At 40.5% G+C, this 18,899-nt stretch overlaps 1 protein-coding gene across 1 annotated transcript in view; it reads left to right on the plus strand.

The window, feature by feature from the left end:
• cacna2d1a (calcium channel, voltage-dependent, alpha 2/delta subunit 1a) overlaps positions 1-18,899 on the plus strand; it is an 86,679-nt gene that overhangs the window by 50,860 nt on the left and 16,920 nt on the right. The window contains exons 11-24 of the mRNA XM_058624205.1: positions 1,215-1,376; positions 2,256-2,360; positions 2,482-2,560; positions 2,983-3,032; positions 3,131-3,220; positions 4,654-4,716; positions 5,328-5,411; positions 5,495-5,569; positions 7,200-7,271; positions 8,081-8,152; positions 8,238-8,299; positions 9,168-9,244; positions 16,751-16,811; positions 17,014-17,120. Of these exons, the coding sequence (XP_058480188.1) occupies positions 1,215-1,376; positions 2,256-2,360; positions 2,482-2,560; positions 2,983-3,032; positions 3,131-3,220; positions 4,654-4,716; positions 5,328-5,411; positions 5,495-5,569; positions 7,200-7,271; positions 8,081-8,152; positions 8,238-8,299; positions 9,168-9,244; positions 16,751-16,811; positions 17,014-17,120 (1,159 nt within the window). The remainder of the gene's footprint in view (positions 1-1,214; positions 1,377-2,255; positions 2,361-2,481; positions 2,561-2,982; positions 3,033-3,130; positions 3,221-4,653; positions 4,717-5,327; positions 5,412-5,494; positions 5,570-7,199; positions 7,272-8,080; positions 8,153-8,237; positions 8,300-9,167; positions 9,245-16,750; positions 16,812-17,013; positions 17,121-18,899) is intronic.

Genomic DNA, 18,899 nt, shown 5'->3' on the forward strand with positions numbered 1-18,899 from the left:
TAGTGGAGGAAAAGTACAAGTTGCTATAGAAATACAAATAAAGTACAGATTATGTGAATTTTATACTTGAGTACAGTACACTGGGTATATCCTTACAAAATCATTTGATTATTTATTTAAGCGTGGTACAAAATAATACATGAAAGGCAATAAAAAAAACAAATAATTTAAAACCAAAATACAAAGAACAAAAGGGTCAAAGTAACATACATACAACTAAAACTAATGAAAAATTAATAAAATGTGTCCATATCAAAACTAAATTTTATAGACATACATTGTATATAATTACTGCTATTAATACGTTAAATACTGTGTTTTAGATACATGAAAACAAAGTAAAAGTACACAATTTCCTGTTTATGAGTGTCCTCGCAAATACTGCAAAACTAGCAATTGTCACGTTATCTATAAATATATATATATATATATGAGATACTGCAGATTTTATGACTGTCTGTGATATTTTAAGATGTTTTTTACACATTAAATGAAGCTCTAGCTTGCTGTTGGTTGTGTGTATGTGTGTGTGTGTGTGTAGGCGTGCTTCTGTTCAGAGCACCAATGTCTTGGCAGTTATTTGCCCTGAAACTTCCACCAACATGTTGAATCGTTGGAAACCGACATTGTGAGCTGCAGCATCCTTTGGCAAGATAAAAAAAAAGTCTCTCGGGACCAAGTGAAGATTTAGTTTTTCACTTCCTGGATAAAAATCCACTGCTCACTGCAGTCCTGAAACCTCACGCTGTGTGTTGCAGTTCGCTATCACGATATATATCCACTGTGTTCCATATGTTCCTCCAATTCATGTCAGAGCCACGTCACATGCACAGCTGTGGAAATGTCAATTTAAAAAGCGTTTGTATCTGTAGCATAACAAAGCTTCTTGTGTGTGTGTTTTTTCTTTACCTCCTTATGCCACTGTTTTCACGTCCCCACCAACTCTCCTGCCAATCCTTCCTTCTGCTCCAATAGATCCCTTCGGTCTGTGCAGAGTTTGATTTAAAAAAAAAAACAAAAAGATAAAAAACATAAGCACCTTTAATTGAATAAAATCTCTGTTTAAATGTTATTTAAAGTACATGTGTAAGGGGAAAACTGCATGACTGTGCGACGAAGGGACAAACAGGCCACATATTTAACAGGAAATATGTGCAGGTGTCTTCCCACCACCTCCCGTCATCCCTCCTTCCCCTGTTTTTCTACCCTTCCAGTTCAACGGGACGGCCTCGCACGTGGCGTGCTTCCAGAACCTGGTGCAGGCCAACGTCCGCAACAAGAAGATCCTGAAGGAGGCGGTGATGCAGAAAATTGTCGCCAGGGGAATCACCAACTACAAGGGCGGCTTCGAGCTGGCCTTCGAGCAGCTCGCACAGGTAAAGTAAAGTGTATGTAGTGTAGTGTAGTGGAATCTTTCTGCGTGTGTGTCTGTGTGTGTGAGTGTGTGTGGATGAGGACCCTGCTGTCAATCTTTATATTTAATCTAAATATAAAGACAAAACTTCTGTACTCGACGTTTGTTTAATTTACAGTGTTTATTTAATCTTGTAAGTCATGACGACACAACTCAGTCACACTGGTGTGTTCTCATGAAGAGTGTGTGTGTGTGTGTGTGTGTTGCCCTCTTGTGGTTGTTCATGGTCCTTACAGCTTCAGCACACGTGCTTCTAGACTTGACTACTTCAGACTGTTCCTGTTACACAGACAACCTAATGTACCGTAGTCTAAACCAGGACCAGGCTTGCTTCACAAACAAGAGTGCTCTCTGTAACAACAGTATTATTTTTTATTATTATATTTATTTAAGGGCCACATGGTGGGCGTAGTGGTTAGCGCTCTTGCCTTTGCAGCAGGAAGACTCACAGCAGTTCACGACCCGGGTCAGAACAAGGGCCTTTCTGCATGTTGTCCCTGTGTGTGTGTGTGTGTGTGTGTGTGTGTGGGTGTTCTCCATGCAGATTTTCGGATTAGGTATCACTCTACACACTAAATTGAGAGTGCATGGCTGTTTGTCATGGCACGGTTTAGGTTTAGGTTGCGTTTCCACTACAAAATAGTACCTACTCAACGTGGGCGGAGTCATCACTGCACGGCTGCACAATTAAAGTGACGAGTGACTTGAAAAGCAGTTGTTTTCAGTGTAACTGAATGATTAGAATCAGTGAATCAAAGCTATTTGTTCAGCTCTTCCTCCAAGTGTTTACTTTTACAGCCTGCTACCAAGTTCATCTTTTCTTTCTGTGTTCTTTCCTCAGACGAATGTGTCGAGAGCAAACTGCAACAAGATCATCATGCTCTTCACTGACGGTGGAGAGGAGCGGGCGGAGGAAATCTTCCAGAAACACAACCCAAAGCAAGCGGTAGGAACCATAAACACTTTCTACAGAAGAAAAATGCCACATGGGGTTTGTGTGTTGTTGTTGCTGTTGTTGTTTTTTTCCTCATTGTATTTGTTTGTCTTTTATTAATCCCCCCTCACAGGTGCGCGTCTTCACATTCTCAGTCGGTCAACACAACTATGACAAAGGACCAATACAGTGGATGGCATGTGCCAACAAAGGTACCACAAATCTAATATGTACAGTATATGATCTGGTAAAAATGTCAAAACATGTTAAGGTTAGATTTTATTACACATATGTGCAGAAATTCTTCCAGCCTTGTACTTCAAGCTGTCATTTTAATATTATAAGGATGTGTTATCTCATCTTTAATGGTCTGTCGGAATCTTGAAATCAATGCCATCTGATGTACCGTGCTACTGCCATCCCCTGGCCTATTACATGTACTGCAACATAATGTCCTGTTTCAGTGTTTTTGCACAAGCTAAGATTCATTATTATTCTGGACCAATTAAGTGGAATTTGATCGTTTTTATTTTCAGTCAGTGGTTGAAAATAAAGACTTTTTGCACTGGCCTTCTCATATTTAGTCAAGTCATGACGGATCTTACAAACAAACCTATTTCTCTCCCTCCTTTAGGCTATTACTATGAGATTCCCTCTAAAGGTGCCATTAGGCTCAACACACAGGTGAACCATGCTTCCCTATTATGCCCTCTTGTGGTTGAACGGCTGCTGTGCAGGTTACAAAATAAAACTCCCCTCTTTTATCTGTCCCTCTTTCAAAGGAGTACCTGGACGTTTTGGGCAGACCTATGGTGAAGGCTGACAAAAAGGCCAAACAGGTCCAGTGGACCAACGTCTACCTTGATGCACTGGTACGTTGTGTGTGTGTGTGTGTGTGTATATATATATATATATGTATATATATATACATATATGTATATATTATAACAGATTATTAATGAAAGTGGTGTATATAATCCAATCCAAGGCTCTGCCAAGATGATAAGAACTCTGTTTTCTGTCAGATAAGTCTAAAGTGTGTTAAGCCAAAAAACATTTTTGTTAGTAAACTCATCTTCAACTCTGCTGCTGTGACGTTTGTTGAAAAGGGACTGTTTAACGTTTCAAAAAAACGCTGCATGAGGCCTTTTTTTTTTTTTTGGTTGCTCTTAAACTTCCCTCAAGATTTACTTTCCAGAGGTCGGCGCAGATAAGAGCGTCGTCTGGGGCCAGCGGAGCCAAACTCTTCCGTTATTGTCATCACTTTACTGATAAGACGCCGTCAGCGACTGGGACTGCGGTGACCTTGTTAACAGCAGAAACGTCTCTGCCTTTTGTAACGGGGAAATATCTTATTTGGACAATGTTTGGTCGCTGCTGGTTTTCCAGTGACTCAGAGCACAGAAGATGTGTGAGTCTTAGTTTTATGAACGTTTCATGACACAATCCGACATAAATAAACATCTATGGCAGCGGTGTCAGACGTACGGCCCGTGGGCATCAGTTCCACATACCTGTGACTGATGTTTAATTATATGTTTTGTACAAACATATAATTAAATGTACAAACAAAGGGGAAACATTGGGAGTTCCTGTTGTTTTACAGGTTATTATTCTATTATTTCACTGGTCTGACCCACTTGTGGCCCCTGAACTAAAATGAGTTTGACACTCCTGATCTAGGGGCTTGAAAAATCTGCCCTCTCTTTTCACTCTCTTTATAGTTTAAAATCAACTATGAGAAATTAATCTTATATGACTGTATGGAGTGTATTTTATTAACATATATACATATTTTCAATGTTCCATAAGGATATGTAGGAGGAACCTTCTGGGGGGGTCTTGGAAAAAAGAAGTACTTTTTCTCAATCTGTGCAGAATGTAGTAAAATACCAACCTGAGAAATAATTTCATATACATCTTCATTGATTTATTTACATATACAATAAAACTAATTTATAGAAGTTCCATGTATGAAGGAAAAATACCTAAAAATATGCTCTCCACAGAGCATATTACAAGAAAAAATGTATATTTCTCAATTTATTCAAGAGATGTGAAAAATTGAATTTATGCCCTGAAATGAATGTGACATGACTGCATATAAAAACATGAAGATTGACATACTCAGGAAAGCATATTACAGTAGCAAAATCAGACAGTTATGAAGCATAGATATGGCAGAAAGAATCATCTGTAACTTATTCATAAAAAATATACAGGTCAATTCAAATAAACGTCAACATTCCGCACAGTATACAAAATAAATAATGTTACTGATGAGTGTCTGTGATTGGTCCTGCAGGAGCTCGGCCTGGTGATCACTGGAACTCTGCCCGTCTTCAACAAAACACACACAGGCTCAAAGGTAAGGGCTGAAAACCATTCGCTCACTTACTGAATTTTCCCGTCTTACACTTTGACCCAGTGTGGGACTCCTCGTCACATGTCGTAATGTTTGCCAGACCCGAGAAAACTAAACATACAAACATGAATCCTCCCAATTATCGTCTCATCCATCGCGCTTTTATCCCGCCCCGCTTTCTTGTGGCTCGTCCTCATATCCCCCCCCCCTCCCCTCCCCATTTGACGCCAAGGACCCTTTAAAGCTGTCCCACATGCCTTCACAGGAAGAAGAAGAAGAATCTAGGATGTCATAAAGCAGAAATCGTAATGAGATCAAACCTGCAGATCAGAGAAACTAATGATCTGGTAGCTAAGTGCTTCAAGATGAGTTGACATGTCTACCTCTTAAGTGCTCGGGGTTTACCTCGCTGAGGCCTAGAAAACAAGGCTGGAAATGCCTTGACAGTGAGTCATGGCGGCCTCTTAGGCGTTTTGGGGAATGAGATATACCAGATTTCTAGTGCGCTGCACTTCCTAGAAATTGTTCCGAATGCACAGTGGGGACTCGAATCGTCCAGAAAGAACAACAGGAAACAAAAAAAAAGTACTTTGTACGTTTATTTTCTTTTGCAGAAATCACAAACCCAGCTCATCCTGGGTGTCATGGGTATCGACGTGTCCCTGGAGGATATTAAGAGACTCACACCTCGCTTCACTGTAAGACACAAACACACCAGCCTGTTTACACAGAGACGCTGTTCCTCTGTACTATTCCTTCCTTTGTTTCTTTCTTCCCATAGTTTGGACCGAATGGTTACTACTTTGCCATCGATCCCAACGGATACGTGCTGCTCCACCCTAACCTGCAGCCAATGGTAGGACAAAGATTTCTTTCTTTTGCTTTTAATAATGTCTTTTTTCATGTGGGCCGTCAGTGTTAACTCATTAATCAGGATTAATCAAGGGCCGACCTGAAGGCATTCATTATTTTTGTTTGATCAACAGCGCCGTCGTGTCTCGTGCACCATGTTGTTCACACTCTGACTGCGAGAGTCAGACAGTTGGAGGATTGTGTTTGTTTTGAAGTGGCCGGTTATGGCTAGGTGGTAATTACAGAAGCACAAATGTGCTCTGAGCCGCGTTGTTGTTTGAGAGATGTAGAAGCGAGTGTATTAGACGGAGGGAAAACATGTGCCTGAGTCATCCCTACACTCTGCTTTAGATGATACGTTATGATATTTGCTCCTATTTTATAAAACTGTATTAGAGCTGCAACTAACTATAAACTTTTTTCACGAGTCATCGAGTTTTCGTTAAAATGTTTCTCAGTGTTTGTCAGACCTGGAAATGATTTCTCGTTTTTGTCCACAAACCAAAATGATTCAGTTTTTAATGTTTTATTTGTTACATGGAGCAAAAAAACTAAGAAAATAACATTTAAGAAGCCGAAACAATCAGAAATCTCGTTTTTACTCATGAAAAAAGCTTCAAAGCAATTCAATAATCAATTAATTGACTGTATCAAGCTTTCCTTTCTTAGAAAATGTTAATTTTCTTAAGGCCAAACAATGAGAAAGGTTCTTCAATCTACTAGTAGACACTTTACCTGGGTTTTTCCCAGAGAGATATTTTGTACGTTTCCCTTAAGGAAATAAGGAAATACTTTTACTTTTGTTCTGGTGTGTGTGGTGTGGGAATATATCAAGAGTGCTTGATAATTTTGGAAAGTTTGATATAATACGTCTTGGACAATGAAACGACGGACTGTCCGACAGTTAAGTCTGAAAATTTGACTTGAATAACGGCCGCGATAATAAAAACAGAACATTTACTATAGATGACAGACACGTAAACATCACAATCGCATGAAACACGAGTACAAATTGCAGTAATCTCAGTTTCTCAAGTGATAAAAGTAAAACTTGGACTTGACAACCATTCGCAGATGCTTTCAATCCCGGTCATTCCAGGTTAATAAAAACCTACAGTGTTAAGCCAACTAACGGATATTTTTCGCAATTTTCGACAGGCTTTAGGAGATTTCGGAACGCCGGGCTTCCTCGCTATGAAATGCACATTTTCACATCTTCGTCGTGGAGGCATTTTAGTGCCGCAGATATGTGACACACTGAATTAAGACTTTAAGTCCGTCTAATTTGGCTGACATTTGCAGGTTCCTTTTTTTTTTAGTTTTTATGACATATGGCTCCAGGATGATGATTGTTAAATAACAGAAATATGTTTCCTATTTACCTCACACACATTGGTCACAGATGATAACAACATTCAAACCAATTACCCGACGGTTTATTCCAGTTTATTCCAGTAAGTTTTTCCCCTCTTCCAAGGTTACACAGACGTCAGCAAAGTGCAAGATCGTTCACTGGTGTCGCTTGTTTATGTTTTTCTCTGCTTTGTTCACCGCAGATCGTTAATCATGCTGTGTGACGGCAAATTAAGTGAATGATTCACTAATTAATTTCTCATTATTGCATTTCCACGCAGACTGGCAAGTTTCATGAACCTGTGACGCTGGACTTCCTGGATGCAGAGATCGAGAGTGAGATCAAAGTGGAGGTTTGGGAAATTAATTAATTCATGCCTCGATTAGGTGTTTTTCTACTAGCGCGACTCGCCTTCGCCTTAGCCTTGCCACGGCACGGTTATTGTGCTGTTCCATTAGCGATAGTACCTGGTACTTCATAGGAAGAGTCACAAGAATCAATGCCCAACTGTAGATTAGTTAAAAAGACTTAAAGACAGTAAATTGTTCAAACCTCTAAATTTTGTGGTCGCATTCACACTCTGAAAATGACAAATGTAAATGTGTTTTGGCCTGTTAGCACTAGCATAAAAACGTGCGACTGACTGAAATTTGAGCTAGCCTTAGTCAGACTAAGACAATAATTAGGTTTTTGTAATGTCATGTGAACACGCTAGTCTGACTAAAATTCAGCTAGCCTTAGTCAGACTAAGACAATAATTCGGTTTTCGTAATGTCATGTGAACACGCTAGTCTGACTAAAATTCAGCTAGCCTTAGTCGGAGTGAGACAATAATTCGGTTTTCGTAATGTCATGTGAACACGCTAGTCTGACTAAAATTCAGCTAGCCTTAGTCAGACTAAGACAATAATTCGGTTTTCGTAATGTCATGTGAACACGCTAGTCCGACTAAAATTCAGCTAGCCTTAGTCAGACTAAGACAATAATTCGGTTTTCGTAATGTCATGTAAACGCACTAGTCTGACTAAAATTCAGCTAGCCTTAGTCGGAGTAAGACAATAATTCGGTTTTCGAGTTCATGTCCGAACTAATAATGCGCTAACTTTTCATTTTACTCGTATTAATTGTAATTTCTTTTTTTTTTGTCAAACTGGTGAAAAGATACGGAAGCAAATGATTGATGGACTCACTGGGAATTACACAATACACACGCTGGTGAAATCCCAAGACGAGGTGATTTTATGTTTTTATGGATATGTACTTCTTATTTTATAAATAAAAAAATTGGTTTACTCACTTAACTGTTGTGCTCACGCAGCGCTACATCGACCAAGGTCTGAGGACGTACAGCTTTGCACCGGTAAAAGGGACAGATTATAGGTAAATATCGTGCCATGAATGTGAATGTGTCAAGATGGGATATATAAACGTGTTCAACGTCTGTTTTTACCAGTGTACGTCCACAGTGTGTGTATCAGTGTGTCAGGGTTAATTTGTGGAACAGTTTAGAGCTGGTGTTCAAATATAAATGGCTTTAAAACTCTATTTTTCCTCTAAACTGGAACATAATTTACAAAATTGACATCATGTTCAAATGAAGAAGACCCCGTAACCTGCAATTGAGACAGATCGTCCTCAGGAAAATGTTCACTGATGTTTTAAATCAAATGAGAATCCCATAGACTTCCATTCAAAGTACCGGAGTCGCCCCCTGGTGGCTACTTTATGTCCTCTATACCAAGGAAACCTGGGCATTAACTTATCGAACAAGGAGTTAAGTAAAAACATGCATACTGTACGTAGAGGAATTGAAGAATTCTAAATGCTTTACATTGTAAAATGGTACATTTGGTAATTTCCAAAAAAACACATCATAATTCAGGAACATTTCATCGGGACTGAAGCCTTGACTTTGCTCTCAAATTCCAGACCAAAGATGACACAATTCAGAGTGATGCATGTGGAGCATCTGACTGGAGCGTCTCCACAGACCTGTGTCTGTTTTGTGTTTTTCTTGCAAGTGTGCGTCGCAGCTGTGCTCCGCGAGAATGAAATGTGTGTTTTATTACAACTTTTATAACAACTGAGTGAAACAAAAAGTAAGGGCTCACAGAAAGTAAAAGAAATTGTGTGTAAAAATGCAGGAAAGAAGCTTGGGGTGACACTGTCTCGTGGATAGCATATGTTCAGTGTAGGAAAACACTCTGTTGTGATGATTTTTTATGCATTCTTCTCTCCACTCTCGCAGCCTGGCCCTGGTCCTTCCCGACTACAGCATGCATTACATCCGAGCCACAATCGGTGACACAATCACTCAGGCAAAATGTAAGTTCCAGCTTAAGCCACTCGTCTTTCTTGTGCCATTCTTATTTTCCACTTCAGCTCAGTAACGTTCCAAAGTGGCTGCTAATGTTGTCCGGTGACAGCTCTCCATGTAAGGCTGAGAAATGCTTACTGTACGCTTCAGCTTATGGTTCCTATCCATCATTTACAACACACACAGATACGTACACACACATACACGCCGCTCTGTCGCCATGGTTACGCACACCGTCAGTTGTGGTGCCGTTCAAAGTTTCTTGTCGCCAGACAGCGCGACGAGTGGCTCCAGTGTTGCCTTTCACGCGTACAGCACTCATTCATCTATTTAAAGCCAAGTGTGTGTCGCTCCGTGTACAAGTGGTTATCTGTGTGTGTGTGTGTGTTCAGTGAGTGTACATTGAATGGTATACACTGGATCAGAGGCTCCATATGTGTAGTGTTGTCATATTTATGTCTCTTTTGAGCCTCGTCTGTTTCCAGTAGTAAAAGCTGTCACTGACTCATAGTGTTACTCAAAGGACAGTTTTATAGTGTGTGTGTGAGTGTGCATGTGCGTGTGCGTGCGGAGCCATCCCTTGTTACAGTCTGTCCCTTTTATATATGGATGTGCAAAAGTCTAACCCTAACCCAAACCTAACCCTAACCCAGGTTTTACCATTAGAGTTGCTGTTGTTGTTTTTAGCAAATATCATATCTTACTTTGCAACAGCTTAATGTGAATACAACCAGAAAATACTGGAAATGTATATATTATATAGTATTAAAAACTGAATTTAACCCTAGAGCTTAACTCAACTTAACCCTAGAATTTAACCCTACTTAACCCTAGAACTAAATCAAATTAACCCTGTAACTTAACCCTATTTAACCCTAGAACTTAACCCAACTTTACCCTAGAACTTAACCCTATTTAACCCTAGACCTTAACTCTACTTTACCCTAGAACTTAACCCTACTTAACCCTAGAACTTAACCCAACTTTACCCTGGAACTTAACCCAACTTTACCCTAGAACTTAACCCAACTGTACCCTATAATTGAACCCTATTTAACCCTAGAACTTAACCCTACTTAACCCTAGAACTGAACCCAACTTTACCCTAGAACTTAACCCAACGTTACCCTAGAACTTAACCCAACTTTACCCTAGAACGTAACCCTACTCAACCCGAGAACTTAACCCAACTTTACCCTAGAACGTAACCCTACTTAACCCGAGAACTTCACCCAACTTTACCCTAGAACTTAAGTCTAGAATTTAACCCTAGAGTGTGTCAACCTCCTCTAACACATGGCAGTCCTCATCACTGCCTGTTTTTATTGCCTTTTCCTAAAACACTCATGTTTTCCTTCAGATTTTGCTTATTTAATTTGTGTGTTCCTGCTGGTTTTACTGCCCTTTTATGTGTTTTAAAGTGACCGTCCAACAGTGTTGGGTTATTTTTAAACTACTTTATGAATTAAATTGGATTGCAATCAATAGAACAATAACTCCCTTTTTTGTTTGGAATATATTATTTTCAAATGTTACGTATTATTTTCAAAACATACTCACAAATACAAGTACAGATCAGGAAAATCTATACAGCGATTTCCTTTAGGTTACTCAGCAAGCAAGACGTAAACCTAAATGCAGTGTTACCCTAGTTAATGTCATTGATTTAAAAAAACAAAACAAAAAAACTAATTGGAAGATATGAAACCATCTTCCACTCACATCATTCCATTCAAAATGTCAAATATCACAGAACATAAAATCATCATTTTGGCGTCAGGAAGACCAATCCCTGAAGGAAATCAGCAAAATATCAGGGACGTGGTTTTCTTTCACGCTCCTTTAAAGGAAAATGTCAGCCTGTCCCTCTGGAAAACCCCTGATTGGCAACACTTTTATAATAAACCCCCACTAATGTACTGAAATCAGCTGATAAAACACTGGCTGAGTATCACAGTATGGTATCACACGGACGGAGTTAGAAATTAAAGACAACCTTTAATTTAAAGAACAACTCTGTGCTGAAATTCAAGACAAGGCCGTTTCCATACACCAAAAAAAAACACAATACAGAGTATTATATTATATTATATAGTATTATATGATATATAGTATTATAGAATATTAGAATTGTAAAAAAAAAAAAAAAAAAAATTATAAAAATAAATCAGTAAATACAAGAATATGTTCAAGAGAATATATGATTAGGTTTAAAAATATACAGAGATGGATAACAAGATGATTTAAAAGGTAATATATGTATATATATATATATAAAGTTTTAAAAGGTTGTTAAAAGGGCTTGCTAAGAGTTACTCAATTGAAAACACTTTCAAATAAGCAAACATCAAGATGTGACAACACAAGCCCATAAACGTACTAAAAACTCAAAATGTCTTCATTTATTATACATTTTTTTTAATATTTCGTGTGTTTTCTGGTCGTGTCCTCGTAAAGTGCCTGGAAATATAAAAATGGATGGTCATTAAAACTTTGCTTAAACTTTCCCACTTTTACGCAACATTTTACACTTTCTGAAAGCGCACACACACACGCCCCCCCCCCCCCCCCCCCACCCCCACACCACCACCACCACCACCTTTTTGGCTGTGGCACCGCTCGGTGTTTGCGAGCGCGCTGACTAATAATCAGTTTGCAGAGACTTGATGCATTCTTGACTCGTCTCATCCGTCATCACCTGTATTATTCCTGGCTCGTCGGCGTCTCGGCACTTGCAGTCGTGCGTTTCGAAAAGTGTTCCGTTGATCGCTCTTTAAAGTCATTCCGGATTTCACGGTTCATGTCAAAACGTGAACTTTTGCAAGTGACGCTGGGAGTAAATAATCGACATTACGGTGAACTTTACTCAGATTTATTCATGAGCGAATGGCTTCCTCAGGTTCGCTCGGCTCAGCTGGACAACAGATCACAAAGACGACGTCCCTTTTCTTTTTTTGGCAACAAAACAACACAGTTTGAAAGAATTCATGTCCGGTTACAAGAGTTCTTATAACTTGCGGACGCATAAGTGATAATAAAACCACAGGCACATTTTTAACCTTTGAAATATTGTGTACAAAAAAAGTTATTACAAGTACAACTTATTTACTTAAACACCCCTTTAGCTGTCCTTTTTTTATCATAAAGTCTTCTAAATGTTGACACATGTTTCCTTTAAAGAAGAACAGACGCTGGTTTTGCTCCTTCTGGTGCTGAAGAAGACTGATTTACATAATTTGTTGTTGGAATCTTTTCTTCTTAAGTCCAAACTTTATATCATGTTTTGTGCCTAAAATAAAAATCAGGTTCCCCGACATTTGTGTTGAATACACAGTTTATTATTTACACACACACGTGCACGCCTCGCCTCAGACGACCTCAAACACCCCCGTGTATCTTCCTTTCGTTTGTTTACTTTGACGTAAAGTTGAAGTAATCAACTGTCTTTCCTTTCCAATTTCCTGTTTTTCCTCTCCTCATCTTATTTCTCCCTTTCCTTCCTTCCTTCCTTCCTTCCTCGACTCTTCACCGGTGTGTCGGACCCCCCACAGCATTTTTGGGCAAGTATCCTCCTCCTCCTCCTCCTCCTCCTCCTGCTGTGCTTCACCTTCCTTAACCCCACTCCACTGTCTCACTCTCACGCCACCTAACGTGGACGCACACTAACCCAGCGTCCGACTGTCAGACCGCAGCGTTGTTTCTTTTTCTTGTTCTCCTCCTCTTCATTTAATGGGTTCTGATGAATAGCGAAGAGCCTCTCGCACCGGGTCGAGTGGGTGTCTGCTCCGAGAACGTAGCAGCGCTTCGCATGCAACGCCTGCCCACACAGCATGTGTGTGTCTGTCTGTGTCTGTCTGCATGTATGTGTTTAACTCCCCCCCCCCACCTGTTGAAATGGCCCTCAGATGTGGTTCTTGGCACTCGCCCGCTCCAAGTGGGGGGGAGAGAACAGAGGACACAGGATGTTTGCGTTATTGAAAGGTGAAGCCATAAAGGAGAAAGCTGTGACTCTGCACCCAAAACATGAGTCGATACTTTCCTCTCTGCTCTATTTATTTATTCATTTCCTTGACTCACTTTTTTTTTTTTTATTACTACCTTGTAAAATAAGTCATATAATGAAAGACGAGGGGCAGTGAACATGAGTGGATAGTCTGTTGTCTGTTTTATTTCATTGTTAGTTGTTGGAGTCACGTTAGATCTTTAACCCTCTAACACCACTTTGCATTTACCGTAATCACGCGACGGTTTGTGCTATCGGAAAAATCCCAGCTCTTTCTGAAAGCTGAGGAGTTGCTCGTCAACGTGCAGATATTACGGTCATTCCGCTTGCGCTGTTGCAGGAAGCCAGCCAATCAGCATCTTTGTCATCAGAAAGGGGAAAACATAGTTTCCTGTTTTTGGAAAGAGGAAAAAACTCAAACAAATGTTGTTTTAAATCTGTTTTATGCTGTTCAAATTTCAAATTGAACACGTCCATGTACAACTACAGTGTTTTTCTTCATTTTAAATTGTTAATACACGCTTTTAACATGGCACTAAATTGTAAATAACTGAAAGTTATTCTACAGGATAATTTTCTGGCCCTTTTTATGGTTAAAATAAGCAAAACACATTGACATTTTAAGGCTTACTGTAGGTGTTAAATGGTTAAAGCCTTGTTTAAATCAGAAAGAAGAAAAAAAACACAAAAAAAAACCCAATCTTTAGTTATTTGCAAATTTATCCCAACGATAACTGATGTTGACTGATTTCAAAGTCTGAATGACCAGGATTTTTTTCGTGGGCACTTATTTGTGTTTTCAGTCGCCTCATTTTACGAGCAACAACGCGGACGAATCGTCGGTCTGTCTCGACAAAACAAAACACGAATCACTTCCTCTGTGCAGTGCAGGAATGTTGCCGTGAGGCCTGGGTTTCATAACCTCAGTAGTACGTATTACCAATATTAACGCATCGGCACCCTCTTCATCGATAGCCACCGATCTTTTAGACTTCAATCCAGGACTGTTATCAGGATTCATTGAATATTGAAACAAAAACAAGATATTAATAATGAAATGTTGGTACCTGACGTCATGCGGCGTGTTCGAAAAAAACGAATGAAAAAACGAATACTCGAGCTGGAGCTGATTACCCAGAGGAGAAGAAGAAGTTGGGGCTTATCGTGTGTGTGTGTGTGAGAGTTTGTGTGTCTGTTTTGTGTTTCCAAATGATCAAGTAAGTGAAGACAACTTTAATAAAACACAGAAGCGTGATAGTGCACGGAATACCTCGACTGAGGAGTTACCTGTAATGTGAAATATTTTTTGTTATTGATTCCAGAGATGAAATCGGTGAAATCAGATATTGATGCCATGCTGAAAGATTGTAATCAATACTCAGCCTTAGGCGACACAAGATCCAAACACTGAGGAACAGAGAGTCATGTGGAGCTGATAGTCTTAATGAAAATTGTCTGAACTCGTCTCACAATGTTTCGAATCAAAAGACATTTGTTTGCGCTTAAAGGTTACGCACTACAGCTTTAAGACCCCCTTCCCCTCATCCATCTCCTCTGATTGTCCTCTCATGTGCTTTGTCATCATTTTGTCATTTTCTTTGTTGGCGCTGAATCCAAAAATCACTCTGTGGTTTATCTGAACTTGCAGCCTGTCTCGTGTCCGTTTCATTCTTTGTCAGAGAGAGCGAATATAAATGTCAATTTTTTTTAAAACATACCATGCCCCGGTTCCTATTTCTATTTGTCATGCATTCACGGCTTCTAAAGAGCTCTTGTCTCGCATGTGTGTGTGAAATTGATTCATGCTGGAATCCGTTGACAGTTTGGATGGATTGTAGTTGCACGTCTTGGATGTTTTTACTGACCGACTTGTTCATATAAGGGAAAATCCACCGAGCTGGCAGGGATGTCATTATCGGACTACACGGCTACAGAGAATACGTGTTGGTTGCTCCCTAAATCTCCCGGCTATCAATCATCAGCAGAGACTCTGTGAGATTCATAAGTCGTGGACTCGTATCAAAGGAAACCCACATGGGTGCAATTATTTCCCAATCGCGGCTGCTGAAGAGGACATGGAGTAGCCTCATGTCGTCATGAGAAATCTTTCGCCGCGCTGTATAATCAACTGTTGACGCGACACGCTTTCAAGAATGTCAAAAGAAAACGTCTTTAGGGTTACCAGCTTGCGGTTCGAATCCCCCCCCCACCCGCCCCCCGTCGGCTCTGATGTGTGTGGTGCTGCAGTGCCGCTGTATCACCGACGTGTGCTAAGTCCCACCGATTCACTGTATCACCAAAGGAATGCTAATGCTTATGCTAAAGACTTCATCTAAATCATCACATTAAACACTCGCGCGGCCACATTTTAAAGCCCCCCCCCCCCTTCTCTGAGGGCAATATTTCTATTCAGGACTCGCTCTGTGAATAAAATATTGTGACACCTTTGACCCCTGTGGTTTTACCCTGTCTCCTTTGCCTCCCCCCCCCTCTCTCTCCTCCTTCTCTTCTCCCTCTCGTCTTCTTCAACCTCCCTGACGGATGATTCTCCTGTTCGCTCACACTCTCTCTCCCTCTGCTGGGATTTTTTCCACTCCAGGGAAAAATGGCAAGTATTTTCCTTTGAATTTCCTCCTCATGTTCTCAAAGCTCATCAGACCTTTGATGGCAAGTCTGTTCCTTCTAAGTTTACGTGCGGGGTAGATTCTACATTGATTGATTCTTTCTTGATTTGCATTCACCTTCTTCTACAGGAGGTTTTCCTTTACCTTGCTAACCAGTTTCCTAACCGTTCAACTGGCACCTGATGTCGTTGCAGAGGCGTGATCTTCCTGTCAGATTTGACAGGTTGACCACGCCCCTGGGACGGCGTTCCTGGTGTGTGACAGCATGTACGCTCCCTCAGTCCATCGTCCTGTGCGCACCTATGTTACCTTATTTCCACTGCCTCCCTGGTCTAAAAACAAACACAAACAAACAAAGTTTACTACTTTGCATTATTAACAAATATCTTAACCTTTTGCTTAAAGGAATACTTCACCGATTTCCATTTAGTGTTGTATTACTAGAATAGGGCTAGTATTTTTGAAAAATTGTGCTTCCCAACCTCAGTTTCCCCTGAGTTGAGAAATATCTTCATTCTTTATAAATATACATATATATATATATAAATATATATATATATATATATATATATATATATATATATATATATGCAATCATAAAAAAAATCTTTTATCCTTTTCTGAATTAGATTAGATTATAAAGTTTTAGATGCATAAACAGTGCATTTTATAGTTTTCTAGGACTGTGTGTTGACATATCGGGATACTATAAGCACGGTGGTATATTGCCTGGCTGATACGCTTAAAGTTAAATATTCAACAAGTTTTACACTGAGTGGGGGCTCGGCCTCGTCTGTGTACAATCATTCTCTCAGCTTCATATTAAACTGTCTTATAATGACCTGTTGTGAGCGGGGAAACTCATACTGTTGTGCACTTTTCCCCAGTTTCTGAAACCCTGCTCGCGGACAAGTTTGATGAATACGGCTACACGTTCATCGCACCGAGGTGAGATGACATGTCGTTTATTTGGATTTGGACGTTTTCCAAAAGGATTTGAGCAACATGGTGTCGGGGTTTTTTTGAAAGTGTGTGACACAGCACTGATGCAAATGTCTCCTCATCCACCACCACCACCACCACCACCACCACCCACACCATCCTTTTTTCTTCCTCTTCGTGTGAGTTCACTCCAGTGTTCTTCCCACAGGGCGTACTGTAAGGACTTGAAGCCACCTGACAAGAATAAAAACAACATGGAGTTCCTCATGGAGTTCAACAATTACATTGACACAAAGACTCCAAACAATCCCATGTGTGAGTATTAGAACATGAAGAATTGTTCCCTGAAAAGCCTCTTTCTCCCTCAGAGACTCTGCACTAAGACTGGATATAGCTGCACTTTGATCCCCGATTCCTGAACACTACTTTTTATGCGATACCAGATTTATTAAATGGCATTATGGTAAAAAAAAGGCTGGAACCGATTTTCGTCTTCTCTCACTTGTGCCGCACACTTAAGATCCTCTTAAGTTAAACAAAATACCAGCCTCTCCAAACACAACACACACACATGTTATTGTCTTTGGGAATGAACTCGGCTTCTCTGCTCACAGCCTCCTGCACACTTCATGACAGCCAATCACAGGCACAGTTTGATCCCTGATCAATCAGCGCGCTGCTTATTGGCCGCTATTAAGGGACGCTGATGGGATTAACATTAGTTGATACAGAGGAAGTTTGAGACCCAGGCTGAAGCTTTCAGGGTGGCACTGACTTTCATTTACATCTCAAAGGTGTTACAGAATTTGGATGCAATATAATATGAATGAATCTCAGCCATCTGGCTTGGCATTAAGGTGTGCATTAAACATTTCATGGAAACCCAGAAAGTATTCCCAAAGGTCCCTCTCTCCAGTGAAAGGCAGGTCTGGCCGGACTTGTTGTAACGCTGAACCCCCCCCCCGGGTTTCTAAAAGTCTGACCATCACATGCCTGAGTGCACATGTGTGAGGTTCCACGGCTCAGATGTGACACACACACACACACACACACACACACAATATTCCTTCCACACCCCACCTACAGCCACTCGACCTCATCCAATTACCGTGTGTTTGTGAGAAAGAGCAGGACACGTCAAGCCAAGACAGAGCGCGGCAATAAAACGCAAATCAGGTCCGATGGAACCTTCTCCCAAACATCTGACCAACACATTAACATCGTGCACTCATTGATATTCACTTTTTTTTTTTAACCCTACTAAACCAAATGGTCCCTGGGTATTTATGAAACAGCTCCCATTGTATAACTTGATGGTTTTGCTTTTAAGAACTCACTACAACCACCTCAACATGATTATCCAATAAAACCTTTCACCCAATTGAAATATTACTTTCACCATTATTAGCTGCTAGTTTAATGGAGCCCATAGGGAGCACAGGGGAAGAGAGAGAGGGAGAGGGAGGGAGGGAGGGAGAGGGAGTTTGGCCCTGGTGGACTACTGGCAGCTTCAGTATAGTTACACGCTTTACTTGGTTGAGCCACTGCAGTGGCGAAAAAGTTGAAGTACATTAGGAATTCCTGGGCTGCCTTCAATAAAAGACCCCTAATAAAAACCATTGCACAAAAAAAAGGGGGGGGGGGGGGGATAAAGTGTTACAGCAGCTGTTTTCTCTGATGTGTGTGGTGTGTTATAAATGTTGGAGGTGTCTCGTCGAGCCTCCATGTTAATGGGCTGGAGCGGGTCGTCGGAGGGTTGAAAGAGGCAGCCGCCGCGGGCCCAGAGAGTCATGTTCGCCGCGCGGTCGCGTCGGAGGGTGTCTCTGAGATGAATTTGTCGCGCCGTTATCAAACCGCCGGATTACGCATGAGTTAATCGGTTTCCTCTGAAGTTCAATTTCGTACTGCGTTGCCAGTTTCGCAATGATGTCAAATTCTAAACCTGAACAGATTTAAAAAGTTGGAAATCACTTCAATCACTCATGTTGTGTGTAACTTTTTAATATAAACAAATACGCGTTTACACAACAGCATCTCCTCACAGAGCTTAAGGTGCACACAAATAATGCTCTATCGTTTCTGCCACTTTAAATG

This window comes from Solea solea, chromosome 3 (assembly GCF_958295425.1).
Source record: "Solea solea chromosome 3, fSolSol10.1, whole genome shotgun sequence".
In the NCBI taxonomy this organism is placed as follows: Eukaryota; Metazoa; Chordata; class Actinopteri; order Pleuronectiformes; family Soleidae; genus Solea; species Solea solea.